Source organism: Nicotiana tomentosiformis, chromosome 11, assembly GCF_000390325.3.
Source record: "Nicotiana tomentosiformis chromosome 11, ASM39032v3, whole genome shotgun sequence".
NCBI lineage: Eukaryota > Viridiplantae > Streptophyta > Magnoliopsida > Solanales > Solanaceae > Nicotiana > Nicotiana tomentosiformis.
Genome location: NC_090822.1, coordinates 119,503,285 through 119,525,440, shown reverse-complemented (window position 1 = coordinate 119,525,440; position 22,156 = coordinate 119,503,285). Strand labels below are relative to the sequence as shown.

At 34.4% G+C, this 22,156-nt stretch overlaps 2 protein-coding genes across 3 annotated transcripts; one reads left to right on the top strand and one right to left on the bottom strand.

Annotated features, from left to right (window-relative positions):
- The first annotated feature begins 2,731 nt into the window (after positions 1-2,731).
- LOC104120162 (PH, RCC1 and FYVE domains-containing protein 1) lies at positions 2,732-15,756 on the top strand. Of its 2 annotated transcripts, XM_009631888.4 has the most exons (9): positions 2,732-3,365; positions 4,525-4,611; positions 6,307-6,396; positions 6,948-7,028; positions 7,177-7,371; positions 7,498-9,630; positions 12,765-12,911; positions 14,032-14,417; positions 15,249-15,756. In XM_009631888.4, exons 1-9 carry the CDS (start codon positions 3,312-3,314, stop codon positions 15,379-15,381), a joined length of 3,306 nt encoding a protein of 1,101 aa, XP_009630183.1. In that variant the 5' UTR covers positions 2,732-3,311; the 3' UTR covers positions 15,382-15,756. The 2 variants fall into 2 exon arrangements, with proteins under 2 accessions (XP_009630183.1, XP_033508456.1); XM_033652565.2 differs by lacking the exon at positions 6,948-7,028.
- A 1,299-nt stretch (positions 15,757-17,055) lies between these two features.
- On the bottom strand, positions 17,056-20,885 carry LOC104120163 (uncharacterized). The gene is made up of 3 exons (XM_009631890.4): positions 20,688-20,885; positions 18,392-18,429; positions 17,056-17,465 (listed from the first exon to the last, which is right to left on the bottom strand). Exons 1-3 carry the CDS (start codon positions 20,758-20,760, stop codon positions 17,352-17,354), a joined length of 225 nt encoding a protein of 74 aa, XP_009630185.1. The 5' UTR covers positions 20,761-20,885; the 3' UTR covers positions 17,056-17,351.
- Between the last annotated feature and the right edge of the window lie 1,271 nt (positions 20,886-22,156).

The following is a 22,156-nucleotide window of genomic DNA, read 5'->3' as shown; positions in this document are numbered from 1 at the left end:
AAAAGGAACTAGGGGACCATTTTAATTTGCATAATTCTCCCTTGTGGATCCTTCTATCTTTTCCTTTTTTTCTAAAAAAAAGTGCATAAAACTTATGGTGATAGTTATTGTCAATGTGTTGGAAAGACAAGTGTTCTTGTCAAGGGTATTTTTGGTACATCTCCATTATATTTCTGACTTGTTTATTTAATTTAATAATTTTTTTTTGGTCCACATTTTTATAGATTTGGAAAAAGTTTTAGTAAGAAATATATTGGAAGAATTGTAATGTTTTAGGTATAATTCTATTTGAAGATAGGGTTGTCTGTAAATGTAAAACTATACTCCTAATACTTTTTAAGTTAATTTGAAACTAGATAAAAGAATTATTTTTCTGTGAAGTCTAATACACTTTGTGTTTAATCTTCTCTCCCTCATGTGACAGACTAATTTAAATAAGTCAATTGACGCTACTGATTATTTATCTTTTCAAATATTCTATAATTTTTTCTTCAAAATATTAACTCTAATCCCATTAGTGTTTATCAAAATATTAATTTTTACATTATAGAAGCTAAACTCTTTCAAATAAGCGTGGAGTGACCTCTCAAGAATTAATCTTTCTAATTAACCTAAAACATTTATGAACCCTAATAAATGGTCCAGTATTTTTATTTTTATTTTTTGTGATAAATGCTGCAATTTTTATGGTTATTAAAATTTTTAAGTGTTTGTAACGGCTAACAATATGATATCTTTTTTAAAACCATCAAGGTGACAGGTAGCTTGGATTTTATTAATTAAACAAGAAAAATGAAAATTAAACTTATAATATAAAGAAATAATCTATGAGTAACTTTGAATTTATAAATTATCTGTAGTTAATAATTAACTACTAAGGATTATGGTTGGTTGAATAGGATCCCTCGCTCAAACTGAAAAAATTTCAGTTGGAACGTTTTTCCCCTTTGATAGAATACGTAGCGCAACCCCGAATTAGTCGAGACATCAAAACAAATATTCGAAAATTTTGATTATGTATAGGAGAATCAGAATGTTTTTTCAACTTTGGAATTTTGGAATGGAATTTTTCTCTTGGAGAGAATTTGGACAGAATTCGAACCATATGCTTTGAATGTAGGAAATGAAAGGAAAAAGGAAGAGATGTATAAAAGGTGAAAATATGAGTGAAAATGGGGGAAAGAATTATTGGACTCATGAATCATGACAATATTACTTTTGATTTGGGAGTCAAATTTTTGTTCAATATAATCTTTTAATATTTAAAAATATATCTTTACGAGAAAAAGATGATTTTATCAAAAGAATGATTTGTAATGCTATTTATGTGATTTCTAAATATAGATTTAAAATATGTTTAGAGATTTCATTAGTATCACAAGTTCACAACTTCCACTCTTACTTACCATGGTGAACTACAAATCAAAGAATATTAAATTAAAAAAATTATCTTATTTTTTCATTTTTTTTTACTTTTCATATGTATTTCCTTTCTTCCTTTCCAAATACAAAATAGGATCACAATATACTTATAATTTTACTTACCATATTTCTGATAAGATGATAAATATCTCCCTCTCCGTAATTTGACCTTTCGAGTTTAAATGCAATATTCTTTTGGAGGAAGTGTCTTAATCTCAAATGAAATTTCCTTGACATAAATTCGAATACGCTTAAACTTCAAAAGAAAAAAAGAAGAAGAAGAAATTACTTAAAATAAAGAATAATTAATAAGAAATGAGTCAAATGTAACAATTACAATCTAGTACTTATATGATTTTTCTTTTTAAGAAATGTACACTTTTGACTCAATACTGAAGATATGCAAAACGTATATGTGAATTGCTATTTAAAGAAATACTGAAGATATGCAAAACGTATATGTTAATTGCGATTTAAGAATAAAGCATACGAAAAACAGACCGAAGTAGTTAATTCTTACAAACCATATGATGTGTCAAATGAACTTTTTTATTCTATACCTCACACAACTAATATAAATTGTGTGAGGTTATGGTGCTTTTTCAAAAATAAATAACTTGTATTTCTTTGTCATGTTGTGATCATGTTTTCTTTGAGCCTAGAGTCTTTCAAAAATAATTTTTCTGTCTTCACAAGGTAGAGATATTTTATCCTTCGGGACGACCCAATTGGTATGGAGGGAGTTATTCATAGTGATGACCTGTGATCGATCCATTCTCAATGACTTCTGGGTCTGAGTCTGTTGCACAGAGCTTGCCTAGTGTAATTTATATCCCCTGTGTGATTTGCAGGCTATTACACAGTAGGAGATTTATCCAGTGCGCACAGAGTGCTCACCCGAAGGGTAGAGGTTATGGCAGAGGCTGTAGCGGCAACGAGTTTTCCTGGGGTTCCAAAGAAAAAAAGGTAGGGATATTTGCATACACGCTATCTTTCTCAGACCCCACTTGTGAGATTGCATCGGATATATTATTATTATTGTTGTTGTAAAAATAAATAACTGGAGAAGGTAAGAGAAGTGGAAGGACTATGAGGCAGGGCCCACAAAAATCCAGATGTCAAAGGTACAATGGCCTTACACAACCAAGGTTAGTTATGTAATACATAGAATAAATTCAGATAAACAGATCGCCTATGGTTCCAGCGACCTACAAGTTTCATTTAAAAAACAACTTTTAATGAATAGGAGTAACTGCTATTTCCTCAATTTAAAGAAAGTAAAATTAATATTAATATTATATTCCATTCTCCTCAGTCCACCTTTCTTCTCCTTTCTCTCTCTCTCTCTCTCTCTCTCTCTCTCTCTCATCAGTCATCTTCTGTAGCACTTTTGTGTGTGCGTGTTTTTGCTGCTTCTCTGCACCCATTGCCCAAAACAAAAACAAAAAATCAGATCAAACCTTAGATTCTGTTGCTTCACTTTTATCAGCTGATCTCTCTCTCTCTCTCAAATTCACAAGCAGTGACGTTTATTTTCTTACTATAAAACTCTCATTTTCAATCGTTTTCACAGTTTCAGCTTTCTGGGTCTTGCTAATTTTAGCTATTTTTTAATACCCACTTCAGTTCTTGAATTTTTACTTCACAGCCAAAAAAAGTTTCACTCTTTTTTTTTTTAGTAGTTGCAAATTGCAATTTTTGGGGGGCTATATAGGATCATTGTAATCAGTAATTTTTCACTTTTTTTTTTCTAGGGCATTTGGTGAATTTTGAATAGAACTTGTATTCAATGTGATTGGAATTGAAAATTTTATTTTAAATGAATGCGAGGGGTTTAGAGATTTTAGGGCTAGTTTTGGAAGTGGCAGATTTTGGTGTCAATTGATAGAATGAATTCAGATGCCAACAGAGCTAGTGGACAAGTTGAAAGGGATATTGAGCAGGTACAAATTTAATATACTGTATTTTTTTAAATTTTTTTAAATTTTTATATACTGTAGTAAACCTGCACTTTTTAATATTGTTTAAACAATTAAAGTTTTATTGAGTATTACGGTTTTTGTTAATTGTGTATTTTATTACTGATAAGCTGAGTCCAACTAGAAGGAATCCTAGAATTACGTCTGTTTTTTGGTTTTGATTGAGGCGTAGTTGATTGAATTGTATAGATACTGAAGTTTGTTGAGTATTGTTGCTTTTGCCGATTCTATTTTTTTTAGATAAGCTGACCCTAACTAGTTTGAGATAGAGGCGTCAGGCGCAGTCAATTCAATTGTATTTTGTTACTATAAGCTAAGGCCAGCTAGTTTGGGATTGAGGCATAGCTGATTGAATTATATTTTATTATTGATTAGCTGACCAGCTGGTTTAAGATTGAGGAGTAGTTGATTGAAATGTATTTAGTTATTGAAAAGTCGGCTCCAACTAGTTTGGAATGGAAGCGCAGTTGATTGAATTGTATTTGGTTATTGATAAGAATCCTTATTAGTTCGGGATAGAAGCATAGTTTGATTTTATTGTATTTCATTATCGGTAATCTCTGGAAACTTGTCGAATGCCCTATTATTTTTAATATATGTGACTACTTCTTTTTTTACTTATGAGAATGCGGCAATACTTTCTCCACTTCTCATTTTCTTTTTTCGTGGTTTCGTAATTTAGTGTTAAAAATATTTGTTGGCATTCTGTGGTGAGAATTCGTAATCAACTTCCTCTTTATGGTGTTATGCAAGATGAATCGTAAAAGAAAGCATGTTTAATTGAGACACAATAATTTTATAATCATTTTATACATAGAATAGAAATGGCAAGTAAGGTAATAATACTAGGATATCATGTTTTAGAAAGAATTAGCAATTGGCATGTCATAAGATTGTGTGAATATTGTTGCTGCTGTTGAAGTGCCAAGTAATATAAAGCGTTGATTTTGGTAGCAAGAGCAATGAAGTCCAATTTAAGTAATTTCAGTTACCACCTAAATATAACTACTTCTGAAAATTGGGCTATTAGTGTTGCTCGTTCATTGTTTATTTATTAGGTTCAAAATCTCTCGACTTTTTAAACTTCTTTTCAGCTTCTATTTCTTCTTATGATTTACATTAGGCGATAACTGCTCTAAAGAAGGGTGCATACTTACTCAAGTATGGAAGAAGGGGGAAGCCAAAGTTTTGTCCCTTTCGGTTGTCAAACGTAAGTATCAGTTCATGTTTCTTTATCCTGTGTAAATTACTTTGTATTCTTACCCCAATTTTTTCTTTGTCATCTATGAATATTCTCGTAAGATATCATTTGTACTAGTCAAAATAAAAATAAAAAATATTTCTGTCTTTATTGTTGAGTGTAGCATGAGGTTAAGATGCAATTTACTCTTTTTTTCCCAATCATGTAGTTTAATATCTATGCTGGTCTTTGCTTTTGTCAATTATGCTACAAAACCGTGATATTCGACGCTTGACGTGTAACTCCTTTATTCTATAATTTATGGGGTAAGAATAAGAACTTCTAGAGTCTATCAAGCAGCAGCTAGTAGTCTACCGGGTTCATTTTTTGATTGCCTTAAAAAATCAAATAAATTAATCTGTCTGGTTCTGCAGGAGATGTTTGATATTTGCCTAATTTTTGAGTTAAGGTGCTTGACGTGACCCTTGTTTGTATAATGCCCCAGTGTAAAATTGGATTAAGGAAGGGCAAGAGAAGGGGTTTAGTATCGTGTAATAGTATAAGCAGTAATAGAGAGAATATTCCTATAAAAGGGGTTAGCAAACTATGCATTTCCTATTGTAATTTCCCTCTACATTCTCCGGTTGATTTTACAGCTGCTCTGAAGTTTGTGGAATCTTCAGTTTTGTGTCTTACTGTACATCGGTTATCCAAAATGTGTGTTGCAGCCTATCTACTTGAGAAACCCTTTTCTGATCCGAATTACCTAATGTTCACTTCACACATGCTTACTGTATCAGTTCCTTTGCCTTTCTATTTAGAATTAATGTACGTGCGTGTGTGGTGTGTCCATCTGAGTTTTGTATTTAAGATAGGAGGATCATCATTCAAACGATAGCAATACTACATGACATAAGGAAAATGTGCTTTATCAAGCATGAAAAGTAAGCATCAGTTAGTCCAGGCTCCTTAATCTTTCTGCTACTATGAAAGCAATACGTGATATCTGAACTGCCTCACACCAAAGAGAAGCAAAAGTAGCATTTAATCTATGCAGAATAATATTTAAAGTTGAGTTACAAGCGAAATGCAGCAAAAGTTGGTAATCGTATTGTCTTCCGAAGTCCTATCCTGTCATGTTATCCAACACCAAAACTTAGAAATCATTCATTTATGCTGAAACAAAATGGATAATTTCCATAAACACATACACCTAGAGTGGTTCTTTATTCAGGTATGCTGTTTTTCTCATACCTGAAAGAGAATCAACCATTTTTTAGAACGGTACTTTTTACTGTTTAAGGGTGCAGCATGTAGTTCAATGTCATGGAATCCATTTATTCTTTGTTTCCTTCTTCTGAGCTGTCCCAATAGTTGAGCTTCAGTCTCTTGTTGAGGTTTAACGCTTGATGCTGGCCATTTCTGTGTCTGTCTTTGCTGATGACTTTGGTTGTAACAAAAACTGTGTTTTCATAAGAAGAGTTCTTTCATGCTGCACAGATTGTTTGTCTATACCTTTACTAGAAATTGGATTTGCTGTTGTATCTCAGTTAAACGGAATTTTCTTCCCTTTATTAAGTTGAAGTTTGGACTTTACCTATCAAAAGAAGTTCTATAAAAATAAAATTAGTCTGAAGTCTGGACTACTTTGTGTCCTTTGAAATCTAGCTCTAATTGAGAATTAATGCTTTAGTATCTAAAAATTAATTCTGACTGTGGTTGCAGGATGAGTCTGCTTTAATATGGTTTTCAGGTAAAGAGGAGAAACACCTGAAGCTAAGTCATGTGTCAAGAATAATATCTGGGCAGCGCACTGTAAGTTCTCCTCATGGTGAAAAGCCTGGTTCTGTCCTGAAACTTTTTTGATTGGTATCTCCGTAATACAAATGAATCCGTCTGTGTATCTTTTTGTGTGGTATCAATACTTGTGATTGAAGAGTCTATACACTAGAAGGGGAACTTAAGTGATATCTGATGAAGTCACAGAGAACCTTAACACTGTTTGTGAATAGTTATGAACTTGCTAGAAGTTTTGGCTCTAGGCACGCTTCTCCTGGCATAATACTTTGTCTTCTGTTCGATGTGATAATGTACTTTTTGTTATTAAAAAAAACTTGAGAGTAGATGAAAGATGAGGAAAAAGTAGATGGGTGGAGAATGAATAGGACCAAGGTCCAAACACTGCTAAAAGAAGGTTGCTCAATCCATAGTTGATTTGATTAATTGTGCTGTATGAATCTGTCAGTTTTTGTCTTTCTTGCCTTCTCCCACACTTACACACACACATCTCTCGCTATAACTGTCAACCATAACAAGGCAAACGTTCTCGTTAGTATTCACTGATCTGAATTAATGCTCTATTCCAGCCAATTTTTCAAAGGTACCCACGACCTGAGAAGGAGTATCAGTCATTTTCACTTATATACAATGATAGATCACTGGATTTGGTAAGAGTTTCATTAGTAACAGCTGTGTCTTTCATTTAGAGAAAAAAATTTATTGTGATTTTTGTTGCTTTGTATTATCCCGTGTTTGTCAGATATTGGTTCTTGCACCAAATTCATCACACCTTTGCTTGTCACTTTCTCTTTTTAGATATGTAAAGATAAAGATGAAGCGGAGGTTTGGTTTAGTGGTTTGAAGGCCTTAATTTCTCGTGGGCACCAGAGAAAATGGAGAATAGAATCAAGGAGCGATGGAATTTCTTCTGGTGCTACTAGTCCTCGAACATATACTCGAAGAAGCTCTCCTCTGCATTCTCCATTTAGTAGTGGTGACAGCTTGCAGAAGGTACTATAGCATCCACATGTCTCCTTATGCATATGCAGATGAAATGTATCCTTAAATTTTTCATGTTTATATTTTGGTTTTATTTCTCTCTCTGAGATTTTGAATGAGATCCTATATGTCCTTCAGGATGGTGGTGATCAGCTTCGGCTTCATAGTCCATATGAAAGCCCTCCTAAAAACGGTGTAGATAAGGCGTTTTCTGATGTAATTCTGTATGCCGTACCACCCAAAGGGTTTTTCCCTTCAGATTCTGCTAGTGCTTCTGTTCATTCCTTGTCTTCTGGAGGTTCAGATAGCATACATGGTCAGATGAAGGGAATAGGGATGGATAATTTTAGAGTAAGCCTTTCAAGTGCAGTTAGCTCATCAAGTCAAGGTTCTGGTCATGATGATGGTGATGCTTTGGGGGATGTTTTTATATGGGGAGAAGGCACTGGGGATGGTGTCCTAGGTGGTGGACCTCATAGAGTTGGCAGTTCTTTTGGTGCAAAACTAGATTCTTTGTTTCCCAAAGCTTTAGAGTCTGCAGTGGTATTGGATGTTCAAAATATAGCTTGTGGTGGCCGACATGCAGCACTTGTGACAAAGCAGGGCGAGATTTTCTCCTGGGGTGAGGAATCAGGAGGTAGGCTTGGTCATGGTATTGATTCTGATGTTCTGCATCCGAAGCTTATAGATTCACTCAGCCATTCAAACATTGAGCTTGTTGCATGTGGTGAGAATCATACTTGTGCCGTAACACTCTCCGGAGATTTGTACACATGGGGTGATGGTGATTTTGGTCTTCTTGGGCATGGAAATGAAGTTAGTCATTGGGTCCCCAAAAGAGTAAATGGACCCTTAGAGGGCATACACGTTTCCTATATCTCGTGTGGGCCCTGGCATACTGCTGTGGTGACCTCTGCTGGTCAATTATTTACTTTCGGCGATGGTACTTTTGGTGTTCTTGGTCATGGAGACAGAAAAAGTGTTTCTAAACCTAGGGAAGTGGAGTCTTTAAAGGGGCTTCGAACTGTTCGAGCAGCTTGTGGGGTTTGGCATACTGCAGCGGTTGTTGAAGTCATGGTCGGAAGCTCAAGTTCAAGTAATTGTTCATCAGGAAAACTTTTTACTTGGGGAGATGGTGATAAAGGTAGACTTGGGCATGGTGATAAGGAGTCAAAACTTGTACCTACCTGTGTTGCAGCTCTTGTTGAACCAAACTTTTGCCAGGTTGCTTGTGGACACAGCTTGACAGTTGCATTGACGACTTCTGGTCATGTATATACAATGGGGAGTCCTGTATATGGGCAATTAGGTCATCACCAAGCTGATGGGAAGCTGCCCCGTCGTGTTGAAGGCAAGCTGGCAAAGAGTTTTGTGGAGGAGATTGCTTGTGGTGCTTATCATGTTGCTGTCTTGACTTCTCGAACTGAAGTTTACACATGGGGAAAGGGGGCAAACGGAAGATTGGGTCATGGGGATACTGATGACAGAAATTCTCCAACTTTAGTGGAAGCTTTAAAAGACAAGCAAGTCAAAAGTATTTCTTGTGGTACTAATTTTACTGCTGCTATTTGCCTTCATAAATGGGTATCAGGGGTCGACCAATCCATGTGTTCTGGCTGTCGTCTTCCTTTTAACTTTAAAAGGAAACGCCACAACTGTTATAACTGTGGGCTTGTCTTTTGTCATTCATGTAGCAGCAAGAAATCACTGAGGGCATCAATGGCACCAAATCCCAATAAACCCTATCGTGTCTGTGACAATTGCTTCAGTAAATTGAAAAAAGCTATTGAAACCGATGCTTCTTCTCAGTCTTCTATGAGTCGACGAGGAAGCACGCATCAGGCGTCAACTGATATAACAGACAAGGACACTAAGTCAGAAACAAGGTCTCGGCCTCAACTCGCTAGATTTTCTTCAATGGAATCCTTCAAACATGTAGAAAACCGTTCTTCCAAACAGAAGAAAAAACTTGAATTTAACAGCAGCCGTGTGTCACCTATTCCAAATGGTACCTCTCAATGGGGAGCTCTCAACATTTCCAAGTCTTTTAATCCAGTATTTGGCTCGTCCAAGAAATTCTTTTCAGCTTCAGTTCCTGGATCAAGAATTGTTTCTCGAGCAACATCACCAATATCTAGACGGCCAAGTCCACCTCGTTCTACTACGCCAACTCCAACATTGGGTGGACTCACATCTCCAAAGATTGTTTTGGACGACGCTAAAAGGACAAACGATGGCCTTAGCCAAGAGGTTATCAAATTAAGAGCACAGGTATGTCATTTGTATTTGTGTAAGGAGCAGTCATCTACTTGGGACGCATTTTCCTCAGTTTGCTCCACATATTATCCGTGGCTGATGTGAGTTCAAAAACAAAGATTTAAGCTTCTCTATTAATCTAAGAATTTTTGGACACTTTCTGTAATGTGAAGTGTCAAACATGAGATGTGGGGCAAGAAATCCTCTAGAGTTTCTAGAGAACACCATATTCATAGCATATTTTTTCATACAATGCTGAGAAAATTCATCCAAGTTTATAAGAAGTATTACTTTATTGATCGGTTCATTAGAAGTGTCATAAGACGTGATAGTGTAACTAAATGGACAGTGAATCGGAGAATTTATTTGAGAGGTAAAATCAGAGACTTATTAGTAATATGCCATCTTGTACTGAATTTTTAACAATCTTTTGAGCCTCCAGGTCACTGATATATCTTCTTTTAGGCGCTATCTTGTGGTATGATCCCCTGGTTGCTGCTTTTCCCTGTTCAATGTATCTGACAGGCTAAAAACCTAACCTAAAGGACAATCAACTGATCAAAATTGTAATCCATCTAGAGATTAAAATAGATCTTTATTTGCAAGAGTGCATGGCTGAATGTGGGAATCCCTTCACTCTTAATAATGACTCTACTAATCTGCTTCATTGTAGATTGTGGAGGATTACCTTTTAGAAGTTCACACCTGCATAGAAATAGTATCTGCATGAAACTTAAGTCGCTGTCAAGGCTTGTCTTCTCTGTAAAATCATAGAACAACTAAGATTATCCATCGGCATCTGGCATCCTATCATTTCCCAAAGATGCCTATAAATACATCTCTGTGGCATCCTTGCCCAACAGCGGATCCATGGTTCTTTCACATCAATGCAACATGTATTGCGCAGATCAACTTGACCTTAAAGAGTAACGCTATCATAGAAACTACCTTTTAGGACTTATAATTGTAGTAGTGAGAGGGAAAAAAAGGAGTTAGAAAACGTACTTCAGATCCTTGTATTTGGGCAAGTAGCTTTATTTGGTAAATGCCAATTGTGGTGAAGAATGGTCGAATACAGTAAGTAAACCTAATATGTACCTGTTTCTGTACCATCGTGGTACGAGTTCAATAAAAGATCTTACCTACCCAAAAAAAGTAAGTAAAGCCAATTCGTTAGCTTGTGCAGAAACATGTCTCTCATTCATTTGCTTTTTTTAAAGAAATATATCTCATCCCAATTGTAATTAAACTAAAAAAGAAACTCGCTATCCAAAAAAACAAAAATAGTAAACTAAAAAAGACATAAAAGAAAGTGTTTCTCATTCCTGTATGTTTTAGAATACAAAAAAGGTTAAGTAAAGAAAACCTGTCTCTTTCCTATTCCGAAACGGAAAAAGGTGCAATATCTTGCATCAAGATCTTAATATGATTTCTCAAGCACATCATTTACAATGTAATAGATATGCATTTTATTCTACTAGTTTTTATTTACGTGCACTGTATATATATCCCATGATAATTCGTACAAAATCAATTCAAAGATTTGGAAAAGCGAGGAAGTGTATATTTTGAAATGTTTCTTGTGGAAATTGGGAAAAAAACTTGAAAACTTTGAAAGTAAATTTATTAATTTTATAACAATCAAAATTAGTTTTTTCTTTTTTTATTATGTCACTGTAAAATGAAATGGTGAAGTTTTTTTTGCCTTTTTAAGTTGTGGAAGGATGGGTTTATCAATGGATGTTTGGCTTTGCTTTGGAAGGAGAAAATACTCGCGTTAATTTTGACTTAATATTTTACCTTATTTTTACTTTTTCAAAGAAAGAACGAAAAGGGATTTCCATAGGAAGCAAATTTGGGGTCTTTGGGCCAACATCATGTAACTACGAAACTGAGTTATTTATTTCATCTTTTAATTTGGAAAAAAGAACAAGAATAGGAGCTCCAGAAAAAGAAAAGTTAGGGTCTCTAGGCCAACACCACGTAAGAATGTAATTAATTTGGCTTTAAGAATGATAATAGGTGCATGATGTCTAAATAATGAAGCTTTCGTATTAATTAATAAGGTCAAATAATGAATATAAGGAGATATTGAAGTTTTTAAATGAATTCTATTTACAAGTCTATCCAAAATGGAATGCACTTATGAAAGATAAAAAAGGTCTATCGACGTGTTAGAGTATAGATAGACACTAGACCTTTGTTTCTTTTTTACCTTTCTGCTTTCCTCTTTGTCTTTTTGTGTGTTCTGGGAGGAAGAGGCAGGGGGGGCAAGAAGGGAATAATTGAGTCATCTACCAGATCAAGGCTTATCCCCATATGAAATGCAATTGCTTACACTAAAAATGTAAGCCTGCGGGAAAGTTATGAATTATAGTCCATCAATGATCTCCTCCTGTTTTGACTGAGTTTAATCTCCCGATCAAATGCCCTTTTTTATAGTACCATGTACTTTATGATGTCCTCCAGTCTTGCTTAAGTACATCTTGTATGTAGAGATTTTAGGTTCGGATAAATATCAACCAATCATCTACGTTTCAATCCGAATCCAAGTGGAGTCGGCTAGTGAATCTTCTATATCCATTTTGTTCTATTCTGATTTATTACATTCCAATACCGGACAATTTGCCTTTTTAGGCAAATCAGCTGTGTGGGGACCTTTTTTTCCATTTGGTCCTTCAATTGTGCTACTTACCTCTTTGGTTGGATAAGATCATTTGTAATCTTCTCTTTTTTTAAAAATAGAGATGAATTTTTGTATTCTTGTCCTTATTCAGTCTAATATCTTGCATATTCTTGTCCGTATTCATCTTAATATCTTGCATACTTATGGCAGTCATCCATGGATATGTTGGGCTTTAAGCCTCAATATTTACTCCTAGATATATGCATGTCTCAACCATCCTATAAAACTTACTGTTCACCTTTTAGTTATCTTTCTGTCCATGGCATTATCGCACTTTCCATTTCAGGCGTCCTTTTTAATGCTGTGTTACATCTTATTTATAGTGCCATTCTCATGTAAGTGTGAGACTAGGATCTAAATTGTCTGTATTAAGCATCACGATTTTTTAAAAATTGAATCATCCGAATCAAATGAATGAATTATTCATTAGAAAAAGCACTGTGTTGAACGATCTTCATCATAGGTGGAAAATCTCACGCGCAAGGCTCAACTTCAAGAGATAGAACTGGAAAGATCTGGTAAGCAGCTAAAGGAGGCAATAGCCATTGCTGGAGAAGAGACTGCCAAATGCAAAGCAGCAAAAGAAGTTATCAAGTCACTTACTGCTCAGGTAAGCTGCTTTAGTTTTTATGTCAAAAAGTTGCGCATGCTTATGATGAAATACATGCCTGTCTTCGGAATAAGTTTCCCAGCACAAATTGTTTCTGTTTTGAGTTCATGAAATGCGGCAACTCTTATAAATAAGAATGTGTTCCACTTAAAAAAATCTAAAGCTGGATTAGGAAAATAAAGCTTTCATTTACTCTAATAAATTATTACTGCTTAATTTATTAAACAGACTTTCAAGTAAGATGGTCTAACAACATTGAGATACATATACATATAGGTCTATGATTTTTATGCAGTCGTTTGATATAGACACAAATTAATTTCTGACCAACGAAGTATGTGGTTGTCATTACTCAGAGTATCTCTCTGTTTTGGTCTAGATGCGAGTGTGCATTTTCTTTTGTCATCGTGTTATCAGTTGTGCTAAAACACTTAATAATGCATACTTTATCTTTTGTGTCTTTAGGTCATAAGTTTTTGTAAAATGACTACTTTAATCTTATGGCATTTCTCGAATATGCATCTCGGAATTGTCTTTTTGTTATGTCAAAGTAATTGCGTGTGATTTTGGTTCAACAATCGTATTCGATTAACAATCTACTTCATCCTTTTCAAATAGAATGTCATTTATTTCTCTCCCAAAACTATTGGGATTTCTTTCGTACCAATGTCTAGCTTCATGAAATCCGAGTTCCAACATTTTTTGTATACCTGCAAAAGTTAAGTGGACCCAAATTTTATACGTGATAAAATTGCAATTCTACTTTTTTTGTTGGCAGTTAACCTTTTAAGTTCACATGGAATATAGCTTGCGTGTAAAAGGATGAAGACACTCAGTCTGTAAAACAACAGATGGAAAAAAGAAAGTTTCTTTATAATTTGCCTTTCATTCTTTTGGATTTGTTTTAACAGTTCAAGCTTTTCATAGTTTAGCTTGTTTTCCTTAGTGGTCAGGTTATGTGCGATTGCTCATCAGTATCCTTTTAGTTTAGTATTTTTGTTGCCCTTCTATTGAAGATAGAGATGATTTGTAAAGTTATTGAAAACATAATTTTCTGTTGACCTGCCTTTCATTAGCTTCTTTTGCTGATAATCTGTTTTGTCGTCTTTATCTTTCATAGCTGAAGGAGATGGCTGAGAGGTTACCAGTAGGTGCTTCCCGGAACATCAAATCTCCTACATCTTTTTCCTTGGCTTCCAATCTTACCGCCGGTGATATACCAAATGGCTGTATTGACCGAATTCATAGTCAACTAACTTTCCAAGATGTGGAGTCAAATGTATCTAACAGCCAACTACTTTCTAACGGATCAAGCAATGCCAGTAATCGCAATGCTGTTCAAAACAGACAAGGGTTTCCAGAACCAACCCCAAGAAATGGGGCCAGAACAAAAGAAGGTGATTCTCGTAATGAGAATGAATGGGTCGAACAAGATGAACCAGGTGTATATATTACACTTACCTCCCTACCTGGAGGTGTCAAAGATCTTAAACGTGTTCGCTTCAGGTACGCTAACTATGGCTTAAGGTCACCAAATTTGATGGAATTAATCCTCTGCATTATTCTTGTCAAAATAAATGATCTCCTGTAATTATTCATTATGTTATTTCTGCGGGTAATTACTTTTCAATTTCTCTGAGCACATTTCAAGGAATATGGTTTGAGCCTGGCCATGCTATCTCTCTGTTAAAGTGATCCATCTCTCTTTAGTAGAAATGAGAAAAATATCCTCATTAGGAATCGCTCCTGTCCTTGGACTGATTTCCTAATTTTTCAAAAAAAGGATATTTTAGTTTGACGCAAAAGATCCTTCATGCATTTAGTTCTTTTGCATGTAGTTGTTGACTACATGCTTCTATGTTGGTTGTCAAAACTTCGTTTTACCATTTAGACATCATAAACGGAACGGCATGGTCACTAAGGATTCATATCGAACCCAACTTCCTTGGTACAGAGGCATAGTTGCTGTACATTGGATTCATCTCCAGTAGAGATTTGTTACCCATGTAGGAATAAGCTTGAGATCTTAGAGAAGTTCTAGTTCTAGATGATCCCTAATTTTCCTTAAAATGGAAATTATTTAGCATCAGAGTGATATTAGTCTAACTAAAGTAGAATGCATACGATTCATATAGCCGACCCACATAGTTTAGGATTGAGGCATAGTTGATTGATTGAGAATTCATTTCAGAATCCTGCACAAAGAAAAATGTTTTGTTTGTTTGCTTAAAAACAATTGGTTGGTTGATTACAATGACATTCTGTGTGTGAATGCTTTAAGTTTCATATAGCCACTTTTCCGTTGGAATCAAAAGACTGATGTGTCCTAAAATGCAGTCGAAAACGATTTAGCGAGAAACAAGCTGAACAGTGGTGGGCAGAGAACCGCGCAAGAGTTTATGAGCAGTATAACGTCCGCATGGGGGACAAGTCAAGTGTTGGCAGTGTAAGCGAGGACTTACCACATTGAAACATGCTAATAAATTTGTAAGTGATTTTTTCTTTTCTTGGCCTCTTCTTTTTCTTCTTCCCTGTCGGAAAAATCTCTGCTTTACGGGGAAGTTCATATTCATCGCTTAGTTTGGCTTCTCAAATCTGTGGGGTGGTATCAGGGGTTGTCATAAAAAAGAACTAGGATTAGAGGTTTGCTTCTAAGTTTTCATTAGATTTTTCATCTTCTTCTTATGGCTTGACCTGTTATTTTTCCTTTTTCCATTTCCCCCCTCCATAATGGTGTTTGTGGGGAATTGAGGGTGAGAGATGTAAAGTTTTAACTGCTTGCTCTTATTGGGAGTAGCTTCCTTGTAAATTTCTCTAGTAAATGCATCTTCTGATTTCAAATCCCTACCCTCTTTTTACATTCCATTTTTGTTGCAAGTGGCTTTGCTTATGCAATTAGGGGTCGTTTGGTTGCTGATTACAGGGTAAGCTATTCATGTATTAGGGGAAACATAACTAATACCATGTTTGGTAACCTTTAGTTACTTTATACAAAAGTTATGTATTATTTAGAATGTACATGTATTGGTTTTACATGGATTAAACAATCAAATGACCAAAACCCCCTCATATTTGTTTTAAATTACACATTGTATAATTAAAATAAATTAAACATTTAACAAGAAATAATATCTACATTACAATCCATAAATTACTAATCTATGCATTACTAGTCCTTGCGTAACTAATCCCTTCATAATTAATCCCTACATAAGTCATAACTAATACTTGCATAACTCTAACTAGTAACCCTACTTAGTACTTGTTTGTCTCTCTTCCTCTCAGCTAGTTGAAGCATGCAGATATTTTCATTATTTATCTTTATTAACCCCGGTGTCTCGGTCAACTTGAGCGCACCTCGACTAATTTCATGGGATACCGATTTGACTATTTATATTAAGCAAACAAAGGACAATTTTGAGGAGATTCAGACCAAGACATCCACGAAGATACAATTTGGGAAAAAGATAACATGCCTGCAAATTATGTTTCACGTAAAGAGAGAAACTTACCGGTCCATGCGGAGACATTTTCGCTATAAAGAAGTTAAAATTCAAGACACAACTCGCAATTCGGATCACAGTAGGGGTGGCAAACGGGCGGATCGGGGACAGATATGAGTGGGTCGAAAATGAATAAAATATCTGACCCGACCCATATCTAATATGGATTAAAAAAATGGGTTAACCGACGGATAATATGGATATCTATATTTTCCATGGCTTCTTGAATATGATCACTTCCAGATAATTCTTACTCTCCTAAACTTGAGTAATTCCCAATTTGAGTCTTTGCAAGTGTAAAAGTTAAATCCATTGGTTATCCATTTTTTAAAGTGGATAATATAAACTTTATCCATATTTGATCCATTTTTAAAAAGTTCATTAACCAACCCTCTTTTTAACGGATAATATGAATGGATAACTGAATTTTTTATCCATTTTGCCACCACTAGATCGCAGTATCACGGATTTGAATTATCATGAGAGATTGCTATCAGTATAAATTATGTTTAGAAGCAACGTTGGCGCTTGACTTGAGTAAATGAAAAACGCAAATATAAGCAAAGTTAAAATGTGTAACGTTTAAGCTGCTCTCTCAACATATGTCAATATAATCATTTAAAAGGAAACAACAGTGAAAATGTCTCAAACTGCAAATCCGGAGTTACCATTCGAACACGCTATAAAACTTTTTCCCTTCTCTTTTTTTGATGATTATTGTTAAATGATGGAAAGAGGGGAACGAGGTTACACCATGGCCTACCAACTGAGCCATAAACTGCAGCAGAAATGTTAGAGAAAAGCTCAATTTTGAATCACCAATTCAAGCATCATAACTTAACTGAAATACACAAAAAATATAGGAATTACACAGGCACACTAGTCTGATAACGACTCGGGTAATCAAAAAGTTTAACTGCAGCTAGCAAAGATATGCTTAGTAAGACTTTCCACAGTGTATCAAGCTCCCAGCACCCAAGAAGAGACCAAAAATGGCTGCACTGCCCAAAGTTGTTTGTCCAATGTATCTGATTTTCATAAGACCAGGCACCTGCAATTTCCATTAAAGTTAACTGATATCATTAGGCTAATACGTCGAAGCAAATTGCATTTAGCAGCAACACTTTTTTCCAAAATAAAAGTCTATAACTTTTTTCCAAAATGGCAATATCCGGGCCAAACCATGTGCACCTCGACTATCCACCGACTACCTGTTACTTCCCACCAGCATAAGCAATAAATAGTTCTCCCTCCAAAACTTTGTCATCTTTTGAATTCCTTAACTGAGTTGTCTTCTTTTAAAATTCATTAACTGAGTTGCCTTAACAAATGTAGTGATCATGTTTAGCCTAGTATCGCATGTCTACGTGCCTTTACTCTTACTTGCAATTTGTGCAACATGCTTAGCTGAATTACCTGCTTTTACTTGATTTGAATTAAATCTTTAACTGTAAGATCCTTGCTGTAAATTCGTGTTTCCTTCGATTACATGTTCCTCGGGAGATCCCCTTGTATTGCATATTTACTTTGGGACTACGAGGCGGTTCCTCGAAAGTTCCCCTTGTACTGCATATTTACTTTGGGACTACGAAGCGGTACCTCGGGAGATCCCAGGTAGATGGAAAGAAATCAGTGGTTTTTCTTCTATACTGTGACAGTAACTTTATGCTCGCGAAAATGTTCATACCAGATCCCTCTCTAATTTACCAGAATTACTTCTGATCTTTCTGTAATGTGTTAAATCTTGCAACTTTCCAGAAATGACATTAGAGGAAATTACCAACGGATGCCAATAAAAAAAGAGATACCAAGCCTGTATGCTTTACTTGTCATATTTTCAGCATCTTAATAATAAATCTAAAAGATCCATCTCTGCCATAAATTCAACAATGACATAACAAAGGCATTAATAGTAATTTGTTATCATCGGATCAAAAAGAGAGAGAGAGAGAGAGAGAGAGAGAGAGAGAGCTTTACCCTGTATCTAATAGCCTCATAAGTCCCATAAACAGCACCTACAAATAAATACATGCATCAGATGCAATGTTAATATATTAAATACATTGCTAACATTCAATCTAGACATTAATGTCGATCTCATTATTTTCAGAATGAAATCATCAGAGTCAAATACTACTGAAATCATTTCTAACAGAGACAAATGTGCTGAGAGTGAAGATATGACAAAGTAGTTAACAAAGAATCTGTCACTGATGGCATCACAAAGTCAAAATGGTTCTTCAGACATGCCTCAAAGAAGTCAGAACAGATTCCAAGTTCTAAAACCTCAAACCTCCCTATCACAGGATTACCAATCAGCAAAAATAAAGAGATTTTGGAAAATTATAGAGAACCAAATCAGGGCAGGGTATGCTAAAATGTGCTCCAACAATATGATGATTGATTTATGGCCCTGGAAACTAGTATGGAAGACAAAACTGCCAGCCAAAGTCTGCTGCTTCAGCTAGTTGGCCTTAAAGGATGCCTGCCTCACCCAAGACAACCTCACCAGAAGAAACTTTCAGCTGGCCAACAAGTGTTACATGTGCCAAGTGAAGTCAGAATCTGTTAACCATCTTTTCCTCCACTGTTCAGTAGCCACAGACATATGGAACATGTTTCTCAGTATTTTTGGTCTACACTGGACTATGCCATTCTCTGCTAGAGATGCCTATGTGAGCTGGAGCTCAAGGGAAGTTGACAGAACCATCAAGAAAGTCTGGAATATGGTACCTGCAAGCATTTTTTGGTGTATTTGGGTCGAAAGGAATAGCAGATGTTTTGATGGATTATCAACTTCAATAGGCTGCTTCAAGGCTAGATGTTTGGTTAACTTGTTTCACTGGGCATTACTACTGTAAATAACTCTGATGTTTTCAAGGACTTTGTCAGCTCTCTAGTTTTATAGCACTTAATTGTAAATGAGCTGTCAAACTCACTTCTTTTGTAACTTTTTGCATCTTCTTGATGCCTTTTATGATATATTCTACTTACTTCATCAAAAAAAAAATTATAGAGAACCAAATCAGCACTGTCACTTATTACCAACTGTATACTGTCTACAACTCAGCCAAGAAAGACAGGGCTGCCTAGGAGCCTGGAATTTGGATACACAGTATTTAGGGGGCTTCAAAATACTCTAGTAGACTTGGCTATAACCATTGCATATGATCCATTGGATGTGTCAAAAAATTGAAATTACTTGTTAAAATGCCTCTATATAGCATAAACCCAGACTGTTCACCAAGAACCCAGTTAATCAAAAATTAGAGCTGATCTTTCTCCTTTTTCAGCTAAATCCAAGTAACTGGAGGTTATTTGTTAAAGGGTATCTACTATAACAATTACCCAGTCCACTAACAACTGAAAAGAAATGATCTTTACACTTAAAGGTGCCTAGCTACAGCATTTTCATTCATTCTTTGCCCATATCAAAAAGGAAGGGCTATGTCCAACACATAATAAATAGAATATATAACCCATAAAGCATTTCTAATATAACAAGAACAAAATTTGAGGTATAAATAGAATCAACAAGTAAATTGAAAAATAAAAAAAGAAAATGGAAGTTATTTATTCAAGTGTCTGAATCTCTATTATAACACTTGCCCAGTTCACCAAAAACTGAAAAGATATGATCTTTACACATAAAGATGTCTAACTACCGTTTTTCATTCATTCTTTGCTCCAAAAAAAAAGGAAGAAACAGATATATCTAACACGTAGAAAATTGAAGAAATAACCCATCAAACATTTCTCATATAATAAAGAACAAAACTTTAGAAATAAATAGAATCATCGACAGGGGCGGAGCCATAGTGTTTGTTGCTGGTCCGGCCAAACCCAATAGCTTTTATTCAAACCCTATATTTGTATTAAGAAATCCAATGAATATGTACAATTATTAATTTAGAACTCGGTCCCATAAGGTTCAAATCCTAGCTCCGTCTCTGATCATCGAGTAAAATTAATAAAAAAAACAACACTTACCCAGTTCACCGAAAACTGAAAAGATATGATCTTTACACTTAAAGGTGCTTAACTACAACTTTTTCATTAATTCTTTGCTCAAAAAAAAAGTAAAAGAAACAGATATATCTAACCAATAATAAACAGAAGAAATAACCCACCAAATATTTCTCATATAATAAATACAAATTTGAACCATAAACAGAATCAACAAGTATTGAAAAATAAAAAAAGGGGGGGGGGGGGGGGTTGTAGGTTTTTTTAAAAAATTGAAATATTGAAAAGGGATTTTAGGGTTTATTACCAACAGCGCCACCAACTGCACCGCCCACAGCAACCCCAGCAGTTATTCTCGCTAGACAACTATCTTTTGCCATCTCTCTCTCTCTCTCTCTCTCTCTCTCACACACACACACACACACACACAGTGACTTTGGTTCTACTTTCAGAGGGTTTTTGAGAGTTTCAATAAATGGTTCCTATTGGTGACCCTTTGGTTATAATATGTAAGTTTTAAGTTTTAACCTTATATTGCTAGTAGCGTAATGCCTTGGAAGACAATTCTCAAATTACTCCCTAATTAACTTTATTTGTTGGAAAAGTTAAGTTAGGGTCTGTTTAGAACGTCTAAAGCCTAGGGTAGTAATTACACAATATAGTAATTACGAGTACCTGTTTGTTTGTCATAACGTAATTATAATGTAATTACAGATATACCGTTTGATTACACAAGTGTAATTATACAGTTAAATTAAATTTTAAATAAAGTAATTATCAAAACTTAAAATTTAATATAATAGATATATGCCTATAAATAATTTTTTATAAGTATAAATGATATTAGATTAGGTATTTGAGATGCATATTTTTTCTTGAATATACATTAATTAGTAATCTTCTATCTATATAGAATAAGAGAAACAAACGCATTATATTAAAACAAGTGGCATAACCACAAAAAGTCAAGTGGCATTGTTAATGCAAAATAAACTACCTTTCTAACTAAAAACTTTTTGAATTTTTAATTTTGAGTTAATTGATTACTCTACTTGAATTAATAAATATAAATATTTTATAATTATCTATAAAAAATAAAAATATAAAAAAATAAACTATTCATTCAAATTGGGGAGTAGTTTTAAATCAGAATTTTAAAATTATTTTAAATAAAAATTAATAAAATAAATAAATAAAGAATCACCAATTCAAATTGGGGAGTAATTTCTTCATAATATAAATAAATATATATATTATAAGACAATTAGCGTAGATTTTTAATAGAATTAGCGTAACTATAAGACAATTAGCGTAGATTTTTAGGACAAAACTTTCAAATTATTTTAAACTAAAAAACGACATTAAAAAAAAGTTACCAATTCAAATCTATCTATATAGAATTTTTAATACTATTAAATCGATATACGAATATTTAATAATTTACCAGTTTAGTATAATAACTAATCCCAAATTTGAATTGAAATTTTTTTATTTCCTTATTTTTATTTTATTTTAAATAATTTTAAAACTCCAACTTGAAACTACTCCCCAATTTGAATTGGAAACTTTTTAATTTTTTTATTTCGTTTTTATTTTAAAATAATTTTAAAACTCCAACTTTGTTGGAGCTTTTTCCTAAAAATCTACACTTGTCGTCTTATGGTTATGCCACTTGGCATCATATAATTATCTACTACTCCCCAATTTGAATTGGTAATTTTTTATTTTTTATTTTAAAATAATTTTAAAATTCCAACTTGAAACTACTCCGAAATT